The sequence below is a fragment of the Haemaphysalis longicornis genome, unplaced genomic scaffold, assembly GCF_048455015.1.
Source record: "Haemaphysalis longicornis isolate Haplotype H1 unplaced genomic scaffold, Haemaphysalis longicornis Haplotype H1 scaffold_5, whole genome shotgun sequence".
Classification (NCBI taxonomy): Eukaryota; Metazoa; Arthropoda; class Arachnida; order Ixodida; family Ixodidae; genus Haemaphysalis; species Haemaphysalis longicornis.
The window spans coordinates 108,225,520-108,245,531 of NW_027526385.1; the positions used below are offsets into that span (position 1 = coordinate 108,225,520).

The 20,012-nt window shown below is 45.3% G+C and overlaps 1 protein-coding gene across 1 annotated transcript in view; it reads left to right on the forward strand.

Moving 5' to 3' along the window:
* The window catches only part of LOC144139851 (annexin A6-like), a 73,169-nt gene that overhangs the window by 25,683 nt on the left and 27,474 nt on the right, over window positions 1-20,012 (forward strand). The window contains exons 7-9 of the mRNA XM_077672096.1: window positions 2,168-2,296; window positions 6,434-6,512; window positions 13,117-13,211. Of these exons, the coding sequence (XP_077528222.1) occupies window positions 2,168-2,296; window positions 6,434-6,512; window positions 13,117-13,211 (303 nt within the window). The remainder of the gene's footprint in view (window positions 1-2,167; window positions 2,297-6,433; window positions 6,513-13,116; window positions 13,212-20,012) is intronic.

Sequence of the window (20,012 nt, forward strand, 5' to 3'; positions counted from 1 at the left end):
AAGGACAATTCTCAGTATAAACTGCGTGGCCTACGTGCGTTCACAAACCCAGTTTTGTCCCTCCACTGCGGTCGAAGGCTTTAACTACCGAGTGGTTAGCTTGCTGGTTTCACGGCGTAAAGGTCACGGCTTCAATTCAAAGAACTTCCCTTACCACTTCTTAAGCGACCCTGAACCTGCGTCCACCGGAGATGTCCGCATAACATACCCACGTAGGGGATTGGCCAGTTAAGTGCGAATGCACTTCTTCAGCGACCCTGAACCTGCGTCCACCGGCGATGTCCGCATAGCATACCCACGTGGGGGATTGGCCAGGAATCTCCTCGTCTTCCTTGGCAACGGGGGGAGATGGGCGCGCGCTGCCTGGCCGCTGACATGGCACATACCCACGTGGGGGATTGGCCAGGAATCGGGCGTGAGAAGGGCTAATGCACCCGCTTAAAGGAGTACTGACACGAAATTTCAAAGCTGAGATCCGCTCTAGCAATCAAGTACAACGACAACACAAACAGGTGTCTGTGAATAAATGCATCTTTCCTGCTTTGTAGTTGTGTGTGTGTGTGTGATCTCTCTTTCGCGAACATTATCGAACCGCGCAAATTCAACTCGTGCATTCGCACTTTCACATTCTTCCCCTCGGGGAAATGCGGAGAATTTTTTCTTGGGGCGAGCACTCCCCAAACCTTCTAGTCGGGTCCTTGTGTTGCCGTCACTTTCCAGCACACTTCTTTCTCTAGAATGATTCTCCTTCCTACTTCGCCGAAGGGAATTTCCGGTTAACTACCCGCATGGACAGAAGAAAGCTTGAACAGCTCCGCTATTTAAAAGCGTGCAGTTAACGGGAATGATTTATTTCGAATTTGACTGTTTGGAAAACACCATCCGAATGCGGAATTGTGAGCCGGCTGCAAAATAAAATATTCGAACTCTGGTTCTCGTAGGGAAGAAGGCGATGATCCATATAAAGGGCGCGATAAGGTTTACTCTTTCTTACAGCGACTATCCTTGCAGCTCTATGTTTATAGCGATACCGAGAAATATAATGCCATGTGCAGGAAAAAAAGTTTATATCCGGCGGGTTTAAGTAAAGCGTGAACAGTGGCTTTGGCCTACACGCTCAAAAAAAGAAAATAAAACATAAGCGCCAGGAAACGTGCGAAGTAGGCAAACGACGACACCCAGGAAGGTATTGCTGCAGGCAACAGACCTGCGCCGGGTCAACAGCGCAAAATGCGAGCCTCGCGCTGTTGTGATGGAATAGATTTTTAGGTCGGAGTACCATAACACCGCACAATGTCCGTCCGCGTCCATCCGTGGCCCATCACGATCAAGCGAAAATCAAGCGAAATTCGATTTGAGCCGTGAGTTGCAATTTCATTTAAGGAATAATCAAGGTGCAACTCACGGCTCCAATCGAATGACGGTCGGGGCCATATCGGATGTCGCTCGGGGCGCAACTTGGGTTTCATTTCGAGTCCCCGTACTCAGCACCCTCGACATCATCCACGGAGTGGAGATGCTGCCATTTTTTCTTACCGTAATCACTTGCTATTCGTCGTTATTCCCAAGATTACTGGTCCCAGTGATTTGCCTCATTCGAGGACACCAATGAAACAGACCCGCGGGTATTTCTTAGAGGGTAAAGGTCTTCAAAACCATGGGGTAGAAAGTTCTCTGAGTACCCTATTTCGCCTATCTCAGACACCCAGGTCTCTGGTACGGGCACAGTTCAGATTTTCCCCCTTGCTGCTGTATACTGGTACACAGCGGATAGCAGCGCAAATCAAGCGCCTCAAAAACAGTTCTCTTTTTCACGCTGTGTTTTCATAGTTAACTAACACGCGGAACTTAATCAACGTGTTTACATTTTTACCGCTAAGCAAAAGACAATTTTCACTGCTCAAATCTTTCTTATGTCGCGGCGACAACCACCGAAACCCAACAACTATACTTCGAAGCATGCTGTTGGACGAGTTTGTTGATGATGCAAAAACGGTAATGGTACAAAATACGACCGAAAATTAAAAGTAGTTCCTATGCAGTGCTTGTTTACCCCAAAACATTCTCATGTACGACGACATGTTCATCATTCCACTTCAAACAAGGTTCGCCGTTCCCAATACGAAAGGCTATATTATTTCAGGAAATACTTTTGTTGCATTTTCAGGCACGGGGGGCCGAATCAAGCGACAAGGCATTGGTGCGCATAATCGTCTCTCGATGCGAAGTGGATCTGGCAGAGATCAAGGAGGAGTACGCGAAGCACTTCGGTATGCCGCTGCAAGACGCCATAAGGGTACGAATACGGCAAATTCAATACGCGGCACAGCTGAGCCGATAAGCCCGCCATGGGTTTATTTCAGACATCTTGAAAGCGTTGACGTTACCCGAATGTTCGACCCTCGGTAGTTTTTAATTTTCGCATGTATCAGCACAACGCATGTATCACCACAACGCATGTATAAGCACAAATTTCGTATGTGTAACCACAACGCCCTACTCACACAGACACCGCAGCATGTCATGTATTCTTCTAGTGATATCGCGGATATGGACGTCAAATTGATGCAGAAAACAATGAAAACCAGTGTTATTACGTAAGGCCTGCGTTATCTAACAGCGGCACAAAATTTCTAAATCATGATACTTTTAATTCTGTGCGGAACAGCAGGTATGTTAAAATCATAAAAAGCATTGTACGTTTGTTTTTAGAGGGACAAGTCCGGTGACTACAGGGAATCTCTACTTATCCTGGTCCAGGGAAAAAAACAAAGGCCACAATCCCGACCCGACGACTCCATGGTAAGGCTGGTTTTCATAAAAGTACTCGTTCATGGGCTCACGAAATGTTGAAAACTTGCTGTTTTGGTCTCGATACCTGAAAACAATCAAAGCAATTATCCACAATGTAAAGAATTACTGGCTGCCCAATCGCTTTTTTGTAAATTAAATGCCCCCTGGCTTATCCGGGACCACATTATTTATCCCAAAGAATATTTTAGCCTTCTTGAAGGAGCCACATATTCCAGTAACAAAGAAGTGCGGCGCATTTTATATTACGAATTCGGGGTTTATTGGGTGCCATGATAGCTAATAGGAATCTTGGGACAGCTTCCTACTAGTTGAGCGAAGACTTGGCAACTGGAATTCCAACATTGGCGCTTTGGGTATCGTGATCACTGAATCAATAAAAAAACCGCGAAGGTGCTGCTTATTCTTGGTTCCGATAAGTTTATGCGTATATTACTTGGAGACTGCGCCAAGTTTTCTCCGTGGTAAGGCTTCGAGACTCAGTCAAGGTTTCTTAAAGGTCTTGTTTTTAGACTCCCAGAGGACAACGCACACTGTCTTATTAAGGTATGTACAATGTACGCGTGCACCCGAAATTGCGGAGAAGCTCCATGAGTAGAGGTGGGCGACACGGGAGGAGCGTTTGGTCGAAAGTTTTGAAATCGTTCCGCAGCCATCGTTTGTCTTGTGTGGTCTGGCGTGTGCGACACTAATTAGTTGATTTACGTTATCGGTTCTCACCTTCCGTGTTCTCGAATTTTGTAAACAATTCTTTTTGCGCCGTCGAAAATGCCCTACTCGTCGCAACAAGCAATAAAGCCAGCCACACCATGACGGGTTTCCGGAGTCGTGCTTGTAGCAGCTGGATCGCGCGCACGCCCAGAAGCAAACTGTTCGCAGAATTTACTTAAAGTAGACACAAAGAGTTCAGCGACCAAGGTGCCGGTGAACAGAGGGCACGATGGGCGATCACCCCGGTAAAACTGCTCTAGGGTCGGAGGTAAGGTGACACAGTGACGCGCTTCTGATTGATGATCGTATAGTTCACATGAATATGGCGAAGAGAAGGACTGAAATTCGAAATAACCGTTTAGGTCTGTTAATTCTTGCACTGCAAAAGAACTTCACCTAATAAATCGTCGCTGTCGTCGTGTGGAGAACAACCCCTCTGGACTCATCATAGTGACACAATGCCAGTGTGGAAGTCATCCAATCCACAACGTGTATACGGAAAATACAAAAATGCTCTTTTATGCATAACCATGTATCCACATCGCCGAATGCTTGGGTGAAGCAGCGGAAGTACAGGGCCATGCACGCCCAGCGAATGAAGTTGATCTTTTTTTTTTTTTGCTACAGTGACCAAGTTAAGTGTAAACCAACACGCTTCCCATGGTGAAGCCGTATTTCGTTCTTGCTCCATAGCGCGTTATCATCTTATCACATGGAAGTGCAAAAGCGCCGCAAAATGTTAAGCTGAAGTCATGCCTAGTCAAGACCCCTCAGAACCTCATTCCTCAGGTTCTACTGCTTTGAGAAACAAAAAAGGTTGTCCCTGTGCTGGAAAAGGCAAATCCATTAGTCTTCCCGCCGTTTCTGGTGCGGTAAATGGGATAAACTCAAAACAATGAGCAATCGATAATAGCATTACGACAAAAAATGACAGTGTTTCCCGTTGGACCACGGCCAACCGTCCTTTATTACCATCCTTTCTATAGCTGGAAAGACGTAGCATAGGGCAAACAGCAGGACTTTGTGTGCATGCATTCATTATGAAATGGAGAGGTAATCTCACCTTCATCGCACTGATGTACGGTGATAGGACGCTAACTTCAAAACAGATCAAAAAAAGAATTGCCTGCTTCTTAGCAATCTAGGGTATCAAGCATCAATTTGAGCGTAAGGTAAGCTTCCTTTTGGACGGCATTGTTTACCGCGCAATATGTCACACTAAAACGCATTATTTCATCTTTTTGGCAGTACAGCAACCACACACGAGCAGCAACTCGTAGACGCCCGAACAGTTTGGCCATGAATTGTCACCCACATTGTCATAATTAACTCATTTTTGAAAAAACTGCTCCGTACGATTGGGCGGAAATAATAGGAGAAACATATAAACTATACGTCGTGCTGCCGTCAATGCTTTAGGGAGAGCAGCGGAGCTTCCCCAAAATAAAAGCGATTTTGTGCAGGGGTTGTTTAACATACGTCTGCTTAAAGAGAGATTTTGAACTAATTGCATCGAAAACAACAAAATGAGCAGGTTATGAATTACTACAACGATGAAGGGATAACTGATCACAGTGACAGCAAAATTAGAAGTGTAATTGGTGAATATTTAACAATACGGGAGCATTTGGCTGATCCCTCTTTCTCGCGATTTTGGTGATCCTCCGGTTAGGAGCGCGCACATATCCACAGGCTGGTACACACACGCGCACTGCGAGTGTCCTCACGGGTGTATGTAGGGCCACACAACGCTTTCGATCCTATAAGTGACTTTCTGCATTGTGACAGGTAGTGCGTCTCACGTGGCTCGACGTCGGAGAAGTATGGAAATGGGAAACACAAAAAGGCTCTCCAAAACGCACCTTCGGCCGAAGCAAATAAAACCCATCAACAATCACAACAAACGAAAACACAAAAATCTCTTCTATAAAAATAGAATATTACAACACTAGACAATCTCAAAGCCCCTTTACTGAAGTCTATGCAAGGTCTCAGCACTAACCATTCATAATAAGGCCTACGGAAAGTAAGCGGCAGCGACGTGGAGGAGTCGCGGCACCCGGCATTACCACTTGCACAGTCGTCGTACCCGTGAAGGGTCGGCCTTAGATGTATTCCTTTGTGGAAGCCAGGGACCAGAACGAAGAGTGAGAGACAGAGAAATAAACCTTTATTCAATTACCCGATAGTTTCTCACAGGGTCGGCGGCCAGGTCCGGCCAGAACCGAAATATCCCGCTGGTGGGGGCCGTGGCAGCGTGTGTTTATGGTGCGCACAGCGTGTGTTGATGATGCGCAGTGCGTAAACAAGGCCGGAACCGACGCGCCGCTGGGACGCTCGTGCACTGACCTGTGTCGCAACGTCGATAACCCGCCACAACAGTCCCTGCTTCGGTCTCCAGAATCTGTCGTCTCCCCGTGCTGCTCCTCCCTGCTTCTCTCGATTGTCTCCTCAAGCCATCGGTTTTATTGATTGCGATTGTTCCCCCAACTTATCGCGGCATTTTCTCGTTGACCTATCTTTCACTGGCATCACTTTTCAGTTTCAAATTGGCCGCCTCTCCTGATTCTTTTTCGGGGCATTCTTCAATAACCTCCGCCATTGGCCCAGAAAGTAATTTTTGCAGGTTTGTCTTCTTTTGGCGCGATTCTTCTTTCCGGGTAAGCTGCTGGTCTTCGATTGCGTCTAATTGGATTTTTCCTGCTCACGACAGTCACATTCACACACAAAGCGCGAGAGCAACAGACCATTGCTCTTCTTTTCTCTGACAAAGCACCATAAACAAAAACGTCGGTTCTTGTTACGTTTAAGCATTCATTTAGCATTGAACAGAAAAAAAGCTTGAAATAAATGGCGCTTCATTACAACACGCGGTAACTTCTTTTTGTTTCTCTCGCGATTTATTTTACAGAATGCAACACTGAAACCCCACGCAGCTTTTGACGCTCAGGCGGACGCACAAACTCTAAGGACGGCGATGAAAGGGAAAGGTAAGTATATGGCTAAAAATTAATCGGCGCTAAAACAGGGACGAGAGGAACACGTAACTCACAACACGGTGCCGAACTTCCAACTAGAATTTATTGAAGAAGATGCTGCTTATATACACAAAACTAAAAAACTAAAAAACTAAAAACGAAGAGCAAATTTCACGTCTAAATGCATCACGTGTTTAAAAAAGCCACTTCTTTATCAGTCAGCGATAAGGACGGAGTACTCACGCAGTTATCCCCTGCCTGTCTAATAAAAAGAGCTTCCATAATTTCGCGCTCAAGCCTTCCTCGTGCTTTCCGCAAGAACTTTGTCCTATCTAGCAGGGGGCTGCACTTGCATCTTTTGCAGTGATGCGATAGGTGGCCACCAGCTTTATTTTCAACCGCCCAATTGTGCTCCCTTGCCCTCTCATTGAAGCATCTTCCAGTTTGCCCAATATACACTCTTTTGCAGCTCAGGGCAATTTCAGAAACTACACCCATCCTGCAATCGGTGTAGCGAACAGCGTGGTTTTTTGCACAGGGTTCAGATCCTTTCTTCGAATTTTTGCTCATCAATGGGCAAACTTTTGATAACTTTTCCGGGGCGCTGAAAACGACATTTACCCCGTACCTTTGCGCCATTTTCTTTACATTATGCGACACCCTGTGTAAATATGGTATGACGTGCACCCTTTTTCTTTTTTCCAACCTATCTAGTTCGTCAGGGCTATCTTTTTGCCTCACCTTTTGTAAAAGAGCCTCACACACGCTCGAAATCAGCGAATAAGGGAAACGGGCCCGGCTTAGCCTCAAAATCTGATCGTGGAAACTAGCTTCCACTTTGTGAACGCACGATTTTTTCAAGGCTTCTTGAATACACGTCATCGCTACACCCCTTTTTACTAGTTTTGAGTGCGCACTATTGAAGGGAAGAAGCTGTTTTTGCGCCCTCGGGCTGTACTGCCAGCAAACATGCGTGCCTCCTCTACACGAAAGCTGGAAATCAAGGAAGCGGATTTTATTATCGCAAGGCAACTCACACGTAAATTCAGTTGCCTTGTGATAATAAAATCAGCTTCCTTGATTTGCAGCTTTCGTGTAGAGGAGGCACGCATGTTTGCTGGCAGTACAGCCCGAGGGCGCAAAAACAGCTTCTTCCCTTCAATAGTGCGCACTCAAAACTAGTAAAAAGGGGTGTAGCGATGACGTGTATTCAAGAAGCCTTGAAAAAATCGTGCGTTCACAAAGTGGAAGCTAGTTTCCACGATCAGATTTTGAGGCTAAGCCGGGCCCGTTTCCCTTCTTCGCTGATTTCGAGCGTGTGTGAGGTTCTTTTACAAAAGGTGAGGCAAAAAGATAGCCCTGACGAACTAGATAGGTTGGAAAAAAGAAAAAAGGTGCACGTCATACCATATTTACACAGGGTGTCGCATAATGTAAAGAAAATGGCGCAAAGGTACGGGGTAAATGTCGTTTTCAGCGCCCCGGAAAAGTTGTCAAAAGTTTGCCCATTGATGAGCAAAAATTCGAAGAAAGGATCTGAACCCTGTGCAAAAAACCACGCTGTTCGCTACACCGATTGCAGGATGGGTGTAGTTTATGAAATTGCCCTGAGCTGCAAAAGAGTGTATATTGGGCAAACTGGAAGATGCTTCAATGAGAGGGCAAGGGAGCACAATCGGGCGGTTGAAAATAAAGCTGGTGGCCACCTATCTGATCACTGCAAAAGATGCAAGTGTAGCCCCCTGCTAGATAGGACAAAGTTCTTGCGGAAAGCACGAGGAAGGCTTGAGCGCGAAATTATTGAAGCTCTTTTTATTAGACAGGCAGGGGATAACTGCGTGAGTACTCCGTCCTTATCGCTGACTGATAAAGAAGTGGCTTTTTTAAACACGTGATGCATTTAGACGTGACAATTGCTCTTCGTTTTTAGTTTTTTAGTTCTGTGTATATAAGCAGCATCTTTTTCAATAAATTCTAGTTGGAAGTTAGGCACCGCGTTGTGAGTTACGTGTTCCTCTCGTCCCTGTTATAGCGCCGATTAATGTTTTAGCAGTATGTACCTACTCGCCCACATCAAGCTTTTGTTACTTAAGTATATGGGCAAGGCATTGTGCAGTAAGTCTTGTCCATGATTTTTAAAAGAGAACCGGTCGAATTTATTCTCGGCGTTGTTCTCGATATGCCAACCTTACCCGGAAATATATGTAGCAGCTTCTTTTGTGAATGCGCTTATTTTAACCCCATCAAGCCCAAACATATTTCCAGGCAAATAAAAATTCCAGAAACGTAGGGGCCTCAACTAAGGGCTTAATGCGACTTCATTTTTGCAAAAGCCAAAATAAAATTTGAAACCATTAAAAAATAAAGGAACCTCACACTAACGCGTAAGACCTGAAGGTATCGAAGCTGGACGCAACAGCAGCGTGTTTCCTCTTTTTCGCCTAACAACGTTGTTTAAGCGTCGCCGCTGTACGAGCGACCACAGCCGCATGTTCGTCTTAGTCTTTCGCACACGGATCTGCGCGCACGTCGCCTTCCTCCTCGCACTTATCGCTGCGGTGGCGGCGCCCTCGCCTTCCCATTTGGCGGAAAGGGTCCCGCGCGCTTCTGGGTTAACTCCTCGCCTATCTCTCCCCTCCATCGGGCACTGCTCCAATCCGGGCGCTTGCGGAAGGGGCTGTGGTTTGACCTCGAGCTCTCAAGGTCAAAACTAGTCACCCCGCAAAACTGCCAGAGGTGGCTTCTTTCGCTTCTGTAACTTCTTTCGCTGCAAAAATAAAATTATCATATATGATGCAATGGGTTCTTCTGCTATCTCCTTCACAAATTTGGCTTGTGGTATCCGACGAAGCACTACTGCTGCATGGTGAGGCCGAAAGAGACATTTAATTTCGCGTACACAACTGTGCTAAGCATGCTATCGCTTGGTACACAGCTCGTGCATCTTCGCTTCCTCGTCACAAGTAGAAGATGCCGAAGTAGAAGATGACTCACGATGTCACCCGTTCTTGGCGTCCGTAGTTGTCCGCATCGCTCGCCTCGACATGCCCGGCTCAGACGTTTAGCTATCGGCGCGATCAACATTCGAGAGCGCGCCCTGGCATGTTTCAAGGACACTCTCTCCCCTCTCTCGGACTCAACGTGCGCCGAGACTGCCAATTTTACTGCTGACGAGCCCTCTCTCATGAGCAGTTGCCACAAGTGCAACAACATTAACGTAACGCAAACTACTTAACGTTGTGCGCCCCCGAAAATGCTCTGCACTTGATCGTGCCCCTCGCGAGGGGGATGTTTCACTGCGTCGCCATGCGAACAGTTTGCCACGCTTTAGTTTCAGTTCTTTCTAACGTCATCTGTGGGCTGACTGCGCAAGACCTTTGTTGTATTCACAGAGCACGAAGGCAGACTGGTCGGCTGTCCTCTTAGCGCTTTTCCTGTGGTGATCAGACTTTGTAATATGTGGGCAGTGAACTCCTTCAGCTTGAGTGGCCGCTCCTTGAACTGATCGCTCCGGCGCCTGTGTCCATACCACATAACCGCAATTCAGGTGAAGATAGCATGGCTTATGAGATACATGTACAAGCGCATGGAGGGAATGGTGTATGTGACAGATGTGTGGCGACCCCCAACCCTGATATTCGTTAGCCGCTAGATTCAGTGGCCCCACCAGGCACGGGGGAGAATAAAAACCGCCGAGCACGGCAGCTCGCGGTCAGTCACCATCACCACCAGCACGCTGCATGTCGTCACTCGGCTGGAGGGTACCCCTAACTACCCAGGTTCACGAACGCGGGGCTACATTGTGAGAGTGTACTTGAAAAACACCTTATACTTACGATGGTGTAAGTATAACGTGTAAGTACAAAACTCTTCTACACACGAAGAACTGCAGCAAAAATGACGGGAACATGGATTCTGGCCTTGCGGTCATACCGTTGTATTTGATGAATGGGCTGTTTCAATTAATGCTTTTGAGCAATTCATTTTGCGATTTGTTGTCTGCATGGTCATCATCGCTCGTATCAGAGGGATTCGGGACGGCTAGTGGAATGTAATCTTAATGGGCACTATCCGACAGGTCCCTAACATTTCTGACATCTTTACCGGCGACGATGTGCTCCAATATTTAATTTCAGCCTATAAAATTCAAAAGAATAGCACACAGGTAAAATATTTATGCTTGACTGCTGTATGCAAAGCGTGTCTAAAGCGATGCGAAAAGTTTGCTTTCAATGAAGGCCCACTGTATCAAATATGATACAAGAAAATGTAATGTGAAGATAAATAGTTTGAAGGGCCTCAAACATGACAACAAAGCTCATATTCTTGTCTTTCAACACTTTCTGGAGAAAGTATGATCAGACTGGAGGTCGAAAAAGCAAAATACTCACTGTTTTTTGAGTTCAGTTCAGTTTGGTTCAGTTCAGTTTATTGTTTCAGTAGAAATGCTACGGTGCATAAATAACACTAGGAGGTCCCGTAGTCATAGACTGGGGAGGGACCTCCTACCAACAAACACGAACGAAAAGTACACCAAACGCGGTTAACAGCAATAACAATACTAAAAAAACACGAAGAACGTGATTACACAATCAAGCCAAATATTGTTACTCAAAATCAGAAGTATTATACACACAGGTAATTAAACGGGGATATTCATCTATATACAACATATAGAAGTAAATAAAAACAATCGTTAGGCCAAAAAGATCCGGCGAAGCTGCCTCTTAAAATAATAAAATGAAGGAGATGATTTGATGGTTGGAGGTATTGAATTCCAGAATGAAGTCACCAAAAAGTTCGCAGTTAGTTTGCCGTAGTTAGTCCTTAATTGTTGTGGTGTGAGAATCGAGTGCGATCAAAATGCGGGTTTTGATCTTTAGAGACTAACGAAATGGGTAAGTTTCCTTGACAAAATTTATAAGTTAGGACGCAAAGAGAATATTTATTTAAATCACCAATTGACAAAATTATAAATCTGCGGAGTAAAGTTAACGCATCACATGAAAAATAGCTGTAAGTGATTAATCTAAAAGCTTGGTTTTGTGTGTGCTGTAAAGGTGCCAAGTGAGTTTGATATGTGTTGCCCCAAGAAGAAATGCAATTTGAGATATGGCTGTGCAGGAATGCATAGTAAAGTGAGACTAATACGGGTTCATTAAAATAGCGACGGACTCTAATTAGTATTCGCAGGCCATAGGCCGTTTTACGGGTTAATAAAGATATGTTACTGGTGAATTTCAAATGCCTGTCCAGTTCAACGCCGAGAAATGTGGCAAAATGATGTTGGTGGGATGCCGCCTTGTGAGCTCCCAGGTGCGGTCATTCTTTCCGAGCTGCTAGCTGTCCCCGCCAACGCCTCTCTAACCACTCACATGAGAAAACGTCGTCAGGGTATCGGGAACGGTATCTTGGCTTTAGTCTTAACGCGATTTATTGTCGCTTTGTGGCCTCTCAAACACCGAGTATTAAATTTCATACGCTTGACGCTGTGGTGTTCAAAAATGACTCAGGCTTGCGCTTGGTCATCACTAGCGAAATCAAATTCTATGCAGACAGACTTTCGTGAAAGTTTAAAAGGGCCCTTTATAGTGGCGAGCCTGTGGTGTCATTGGAAGACAAGTCGTGCCAGATAACAGTGTCTCCAACCGCCACAAAAAATTCAGGGAAGGTTGCATTGCACTCACGCGCAATGCTTGAATGGCGAAGCTGTTGTAGTGAGCATTGACGGACACATCATTAGGTTTTAGTTTCATTGTTTATTTGCATAGTTTCGGGGCAATTATACGTCGTTATATACATCAAAGCGGTCGTCCTCGTCTTCGCGGCTAGTGATGAATGCCAAGTCATCCTGAGCATTGTGCACCTTGACCAGCTCTACGTCATCGACTCGAGGTAGCGGTGGCGGGATGTGCAAGTCGTCTCTGGAAGGAGTGGCACACTCGGAGTCATGTCACTAATTATCAAAAATAGCTTCTATAGAATGCGGCGGGCACGGTGAAATTTCCCAAGCAGGCTGTACTTTCAGCTTTAACATTAGCCCTGGAGGTTGTTTTTACATGCGGAGTAGCACTGCAGCACATCGGTGGAGTTTTTGTTTGGCTGAATTGACTACGCGAGCCGGGGAATCGGCCGTTGCCGTGAGGCACGCTCTCACAAGCGCTTGCTATTTTCTCGCACGTGGGGGGTTTTGTCGGTCCATTGTTGCTAAATCGACTGCGCGTGCCGAGGACCCTCAGTGGTCGCCTAAAGCCCTCAGCTGACGAGTACTGAGAATTCTGTTGGTTCCTGCAACGGTGAAATTACAGCTTGGGCAGTAGCTTCACTCTGAAAATTTATCCCTTCAAACTCTAACAGTAATTTCTTAAATCAAGCCCGCAGAATTACCGGGTGGATGCTCCGAAAACGCAAAACATTCATCCCTATCACAATTTGTCTATCTTCTATGTTCCTTCTCAAGCCCGACACTGTGTTCTGGTCATGCACATAACATAACCTCAGACGGCTGGCTTTCAACTTCGTTCCTGGTGATTTCAGGCTTTCACTCTATATCTGTTATAATATGTTTCCAGCTGTACGAAATCACTGTACAGAAATGATTCCTTTGAATGCGCAGGCTCTGACAAGACGGCCATCATGGAAGTCCTCTGTGCCCGGTCCGGCTACCAGAGACTCGCAATCGTACGGGAGTACAAGCAGATGTTTAACCGCGTAAGTGCAGTTGATATCACTTCCTTTTGTTACACAACCTGCATTCGTTCCTCAGTTTCCCATATATCCAGGAAAACTTGCTATTGTGTAGCATATTATCGGAGTAGCCAGCACTTGTCATACGGAATATGCAGATAAAATTCTGCATGACCACAAAAAGATAGATTTATTATTCTTCTCTATTCAATAAATAGAATCTTGTTAAATAAAAATGTTATGCGTCTAGTGTTTCTCAGTCCAATACCGCCTGTATAAACATTGCTTAACGTATAGCACGCTTTAGAATGGGAACTGTAGGTATGCTTACTTCGCCACGATGTGGCGCGCGCCGGCGGCCGTTGCTAAAGTCCCTAAGGTACCTTAGCCGTTCTGCCTTACGTCAATGCTCGTGAGCCCGTTTCTGCGAAGCCTGTCTGTCACCTGCCTTGCGAGTTTCAAGAGCCGTTTCGTTCCCAGTTTAGTCGGGAGGGGATTAGTTCTGGGGCCACTGGGGATCTTGTTGATCGTGTTCCTCGCTTCATACCGGCTGCATTTTACGAAAGATGACTGACGGAGCTCTCTTCTTTCTTGAACGGCTTCGTATTCTAACAGCTTGACACGTTTGCTTCCTGATGAAGCGGTTGGCTTCCGTTGTTCGGGTAGTACTAGTAATACTACTTGTAATAAGGAACAGGAGCAGTGGCGTAGGTAAAAATGTTTTGGAGGCGTGTCATTCGCCAGCGCAAAAAAAAAAGCGAAAGAGTACAGGAGCCTGCAAGCAAACATCATGTCATTTAATTTTCCAATATAGTTTACTTCTTTTGTTTTTACGTATTAACATAACTAGGCAGAGTGCCAACAGCGTGTACAAACCAAGGTCGAAATGCGAGGCGGGAGGGACAGAATGGGGAATGCACCACTCAAAAAAAGCCGGGGCTCGTGATTCAAGTAGGCAAGCGCGCAAAGCCGGCATAGGTTTGCGGCAGCGAAACTGATTTTGCGTCCGCCGTGGTGCAGGCGGTTTTATCAGCGACAGACCAGGACAAACAGGCACAATGAAAAACAAGAAGCCGTAGGAGAGCAGCCTGGGAATGCTAGGCAAACTGTCAACTATTTTGAGTTGTTTCCGAGAAGCGGTGCTAGCTGACGGACATGAAAGCAAGTAGGAAGGCTACGGAGCGGAAAGAGTAGGAGGCAGCAACAGGAGAGTGGCTCTTCGGCCATTTTTCGCTCACGCGTTAGGCAATGTTTTACTGGCGGCACTGCTCAGCCGCAAGAAATTTCGTGATGTGGCAAAATCTTGGAGACACGTGAGTATTCGTCCAGGTCCTCCTACCATGAAAATTCCTGTCAACACTAGATACACCTGTATATACAATTGTATACATCTGTGAATGCATCTCAAAAATATACATATGTCATTGTGGGCAATGCATCTTATTGGTTTTTATACCTTTCGCTGCTTTAATTGTGACATAAAATTGTCTGCATGAAATGAATTGAGCTTCTTTTTCGCATGCATATTTTCCTTTTTTTCTTTCTTTGTCCATGATTGCGACATGTGCTTCGGGAAAATCCGTGATTTGTTATAAGTTCAAATATTTTTATTGTTACGAAAAGTGTGCCATAGTTAGAAATGTAGTGACGCACTGGGCTCGCAAATAAAATGAATGAAAATTTATTATTGATTAAAATAATACATAAATAAATACACAAATTACTACTTTTTAAATAATTATTTGCATTGTGAAACCTAACTGAAATATAAGTTGCGAAAATGCTACGGCATGAAGCTCCGGAGAAAACTAGGTAATGGCTGTAGGGTCCACCTTTTGGCTTCGTCGTTTATCTAAACATAAGACGTAGTACCGCGCTGGCTGGTGGTAGGTGACCGCTTAAGAGACCCGTGGCCACCATTCCTCGAGGATGGCTCGACTTTCCTGTACAGACATCTACAAACTAGACGCACAAACAGACGTACAAACTAGGACAACTGCAATCGTCTTTTATAAGCGTAGAGCTTGTGATGAAGGGCAAAGAACAAAAGGGGGCGCGCGGGTAGCCGTGCCGAAAAGGAGCGATTCAATCAATTTTACGAAATTTTACCATGCAATGGGCCCGCCCAGTGAAGATCTGTCGTCCCTCTTCATTGCTCGCGTGCTGCTCCGCAGACACTGTGACGAGCATTTGTTTAACTAACGCCGTTGCGCCAAACGAGCTTTGCAACGGGAAATGTAGTGTGAGCCAAGATTCAATGACCTACCCACACAGATTCTACACCACTTCGGCTAGGCGCTAAAAAATAATATAAGGCTCACAACATGCGGAGCAATCATCAAAAATGCCCCATAATTAGAAACTACGTCCACTAAAAAGTCTCTAAATTTAAGAGGTATTTAAGAGGTTTGAAGTGGTTCTCGATTTGTCCGCACAGGGCAAGAGCCGTAACCTCCAACCGTCGAGCGAGACATGGCGGAACACAGCTAAGGGCTGGCACCATCTAGATTCTCACAGGATCCACAGCCAAACACTGCAATTCTCAGTAACACTAACATTTTACAGTAGTAAACTCCCGGCGGCCCCATCATATAGCTTTGTAGAGACACTGCTGTGATCCACTCCTACTGTTTTGTATAGTGACGTGTTTTGCTGCGAGCGTCTAGCCGTGCCCTGCTCTGTTATCTCTTTTAGATGCGACGCATCTCTTGCTCTCGGGTATGTCCCTCCATTGTTGTTGTTGTCGCGGCGCTGTTGTCGCGGCGCACGCTCACTGCACATGTGCAACTCTCCTCCGTTCTTCTCTCCGACAGCTGTGCGCAGCACTCTCACTCCGTCTCATTATCGTAACAACAGCTGCGCGTGCGCGCTTCGCTGCTCTCGGTGGGCGCATGTGTGCGCATGCGCGCGACTCTCCCCGCGACTTCTCTCTTTTCAAAAGCGGCAATATAAGCGGGGGAGCGCACGGCGTCGGATCAGTCAAGCGCTCGCTCTCGCGCTTGGAGTGCCTTTGCTTGACGATACCTCCGTGCTTGCCACTTCCATGCTTGACTTGAATAAGAAGATCTTCCAATGAACACGTGATGGACCAGTTGAACCCCCCCCCCCCCGATGCGTCGCATCACATCAGGGTTCCCTCGCGGGAAGATGGGCGTAATTTTTTAAAACGAGGTGCATGTTCCCTTTTCTTTCGTTTGCATTCCGCTAAGCTATCCCATTTTGTAAAAAAAGTGTTTCGACTTGCCATAACTAAACTAAAAAGTTCGTTTTGAATTGTCAGTGTTCTTGGTCTAATTTCGCGGTTCAATAAATAATTTTGCGGAAAGTTAAATGCTCGCCTGGCAAACGCTTCAGCATCTCATACGCCGAAGCTCGAATTTGCGCATCGCTTTGCTTAACACTTCTTCGTCGCTTTTGTTTACTTGTTTGTTGCTGAGCGCATGTTCGCTGCACCAGGCCCTGTTTGTTTGAAAAAAAAAGGTATCTTCATTGGCTACGGGACAATATCCTCCATCGTTTTTTTAACAAAAACACATCATGCACTGAGTACTTCACCCTAATTTCACTGTTACGGCCCTTTTGTGGGCCTGCCTCATTAAACCAGTCGCTGGAACTTTACTAGAACTAATAATCACAAAACATCAATCCTTTTTTGGTGTACACTATTTCCTCACTAGAACCTGTTTTAATAAACACACTGGACTAAATGGCATGGTGAGCGAAAAGGTGGCTGCTGCAAACACACAAAAATTGGGGTTTAGGCTCGTAGACGTTTTTGCCTCGTTCTTTCTAAATACGACCGAAAATAGATTTTTCAGAAGTAGAGACCACCTCATCTTTGCAAAACAAAATTGTTCACGTAAGCTCTCCCTCCGAATATTTGAACCAGGCTCACGACTTTGGTACCAATCACAAAAAGAAGATGGCCTCGAGGAGTTGCGCACTCGGAATTGTGGTGGATACTGCCTATTCGGTGCCTATTTCTTATCTTAGGTTCTCTAATCTAGCGATACATGGTGCAACGTGAAGCAAAAAAGAGATATACATACGACTTGTGCTGTTCACGCAGCGAAACGTGAAATCCCGACAGGTGTTTGGTAGAGAGGAAGCTGGAGATCGAACTGAGAGCTTATTTAGCAAATCTGGCTATAAGGTGTGAATTTACATTTACATAAAATAAACAAAGTCGATATTTGGGTGCACTTCACTGACAGCGCTCGCGTTGTTGGGGTGCGCCCAATTACAAAAAAAACATGTTTTTCCGTTTTTACGTTAACGCCAATTACTTTGACTGGTGGAATGTATTACAAAAAGTATTTTTTTGGTAGCAATTGTATCAAAATACCATAATCATCAATCTTTATTTAAATGTGACATGTGGCTGGAGTGTCATTGGAGCCTTTGACAATATCTGAAATCAAAGCGAGCAAATGAGAGACAATTGATTTGGACTCAACTGTCTTTGAGGTTCACGCTGTACTTACATGTTTTGGTTGGGCGTGCTCATTCTTACCGCGTAATATAAAAACAGGGAACGTGTATTCGCACTAATGACGTATTGTGGCAAGGAACCTCTTAACAAAAGAATAAAGAATGCGTACAGCAAAGGCATTTTTCTAGTTCAACAGTCGCATCATCCGGACGTACACTCGCCATGTTAATCAAGCTAAGAAAAAAATTATCTTTAGCTTAAGGTACACCTTACGGATTTCCGGTCAAGCTGCTGAAAAGATATACAGATGAGAGAAAGCCACTGCATCTCCGAAACACCGTGTGTGATCTGTACGCATAACACCCCTAACCGCGTAAAAACAGTCTTGAGTTTTCTGTTTATTCAATTTTTCCTTTTCTGGCGTTCCAATAAGAAGAGAGAACAATAATATTCAAATCTCAGACAGAAAGAACTCCCATAAAAAACTCGAATAAGAAGCCTACCATAGCGGCTGGGGCGCCATTGATGTTCAATGCCTCATTACCAACTGAGCTATGGCGCTTATATTATTAAAATATTTTGTGCCCTGCTCCCCGAAACTGCTTCAATCATTATTTCTTAGCACATTTATCACTGGAAGCATCAGAATACAACAGCGGAACAAAAGCTACAGAATTGTGTTGTTTTCAAGACAAGCGAAAAACATAGTCCACCTTAAAATAAGAAAAACAAACAGCGCAAACGACGGGACGAAGAAAGGTAAGACTAAACCACAGGCGCTGACGAACAACTGCGCGCTTTATTGCAGCAGAAAACGTATATATATAGAAAAAGGAAAACAACAGAAGGACCGATAATGACCTAGGAGATATCACAACGGACAAAAACACGATATCTCGTAAACATGAACCACCACATGCCGATAAAAGTCTAAAGTTCAAGATAGCTACAGCCTTTCTTTTTCCGGAAGTGAAACTGATGCCTCACTAATACAAGCACTGTTGATTCTCGAGCACGGGGGAGAGCGCGTGCGTGAGCACTTGGAAGAAGAGAAGAAAGAAGCGCGGAGGTTTGTGCGCGCGCTCGTGCTTAATCAGAAGAAATAAAAGTTCAAAGTGTTCCGAACGGTAGCGCGGCATCGGGTCTTCTCGACTTATTAAGCACCTCCTTTCTTTTTTATCTTGAACGCTTCAAAGGTTTCTCCGCTCTCTTCGTCCACCTTGCGGATTTACCTTGCGGATTTACCTTAAATATGCTCGATTAACACCTCTCCTTCACTTTGAGTTGTTGATTAATTCGCTCTCGACCTACAAACGGCTAGTCTCCTGGTTAGCTTAATTGGTCAAGCGACTTCCCTAGATAGGTGGTGGTCCCGCGGTTTGAATTCTGAACCAGGACGAATGTTTTTCAGCTGCGAAGTTGCTGAGAAAGCTGTACACCTTTGCTTTGTAGTCGTACGGCTACATTGAGGTGGATGCCAAATTTTCTTTCGCCGAAACATAGTCAAACTTAGGGATTTCTTCTAAATCTGATCGACTAGCAGCCTGGTCAGAAAGGAAGTGTAGGGCTGTCGCAAACTGTTTTACGTACATTTTACACAGTTCTTACTATATTGATGCTCTTGCATTTGTGCCATTGCTAGGTTAATACTCGAGTACAAGATAGTTCATGCGACGTTCGCTACAATATTTTTCGCCTGAAAACGGCAGCGTTCGAACCTGCACTTTTCTCTCTCACTGTTCTCTCCTTTTAAAATATTTATAAACTACTGAATTAGACCAAAACGTCCATCTGTTCGGGAGGTTTTGCCCGAATAAATAAATAAAACATTTGCCGGTTACGGTTTTTGGAAAATCCGTAGAGTTCCGCAGGTAGGGATTGGTTAAGAAGGAAGAGCTGGGTACTAAGCTTCACATGAATTTCACAATAAAGTTGGCCTTACAGTTTAGCTCTACACCATGTGCTCACAGATTACCGCACGTTTCCGAAAGTTTTGCGGCATGCATTACCGTGCTGCTGTAGCTGCCCACTTTTCTCAAAAATTGGGAAGGGAGCGCAAAACAGTGTCAGGCAAACAGTTCTCCACGCAGTTTAGTGCATTGTATTCGCTTTAGGTGCGGGCTTCAGCCTTTTTTGTTTGATTTCAAGTAAGGAGCACGTAAGGGGCACGTATTTTCGAGTTTCTAAGTGTATGCAAAGGAGGATAAATCCATATCTGACATCTAGATCGAAACAGCCTAATAGCAGCCAGTGACAACGAGGGCTGCATATTTATAGCACACGGAGAAGACTGCGATCATGGGTCTGATGAGGGACCTGGTGTAGGAGGATATTTTGATGGTGGACTAGGATTGTGACTATGTTCGGGCGGTGCGAATAAGTAACGACTTCTG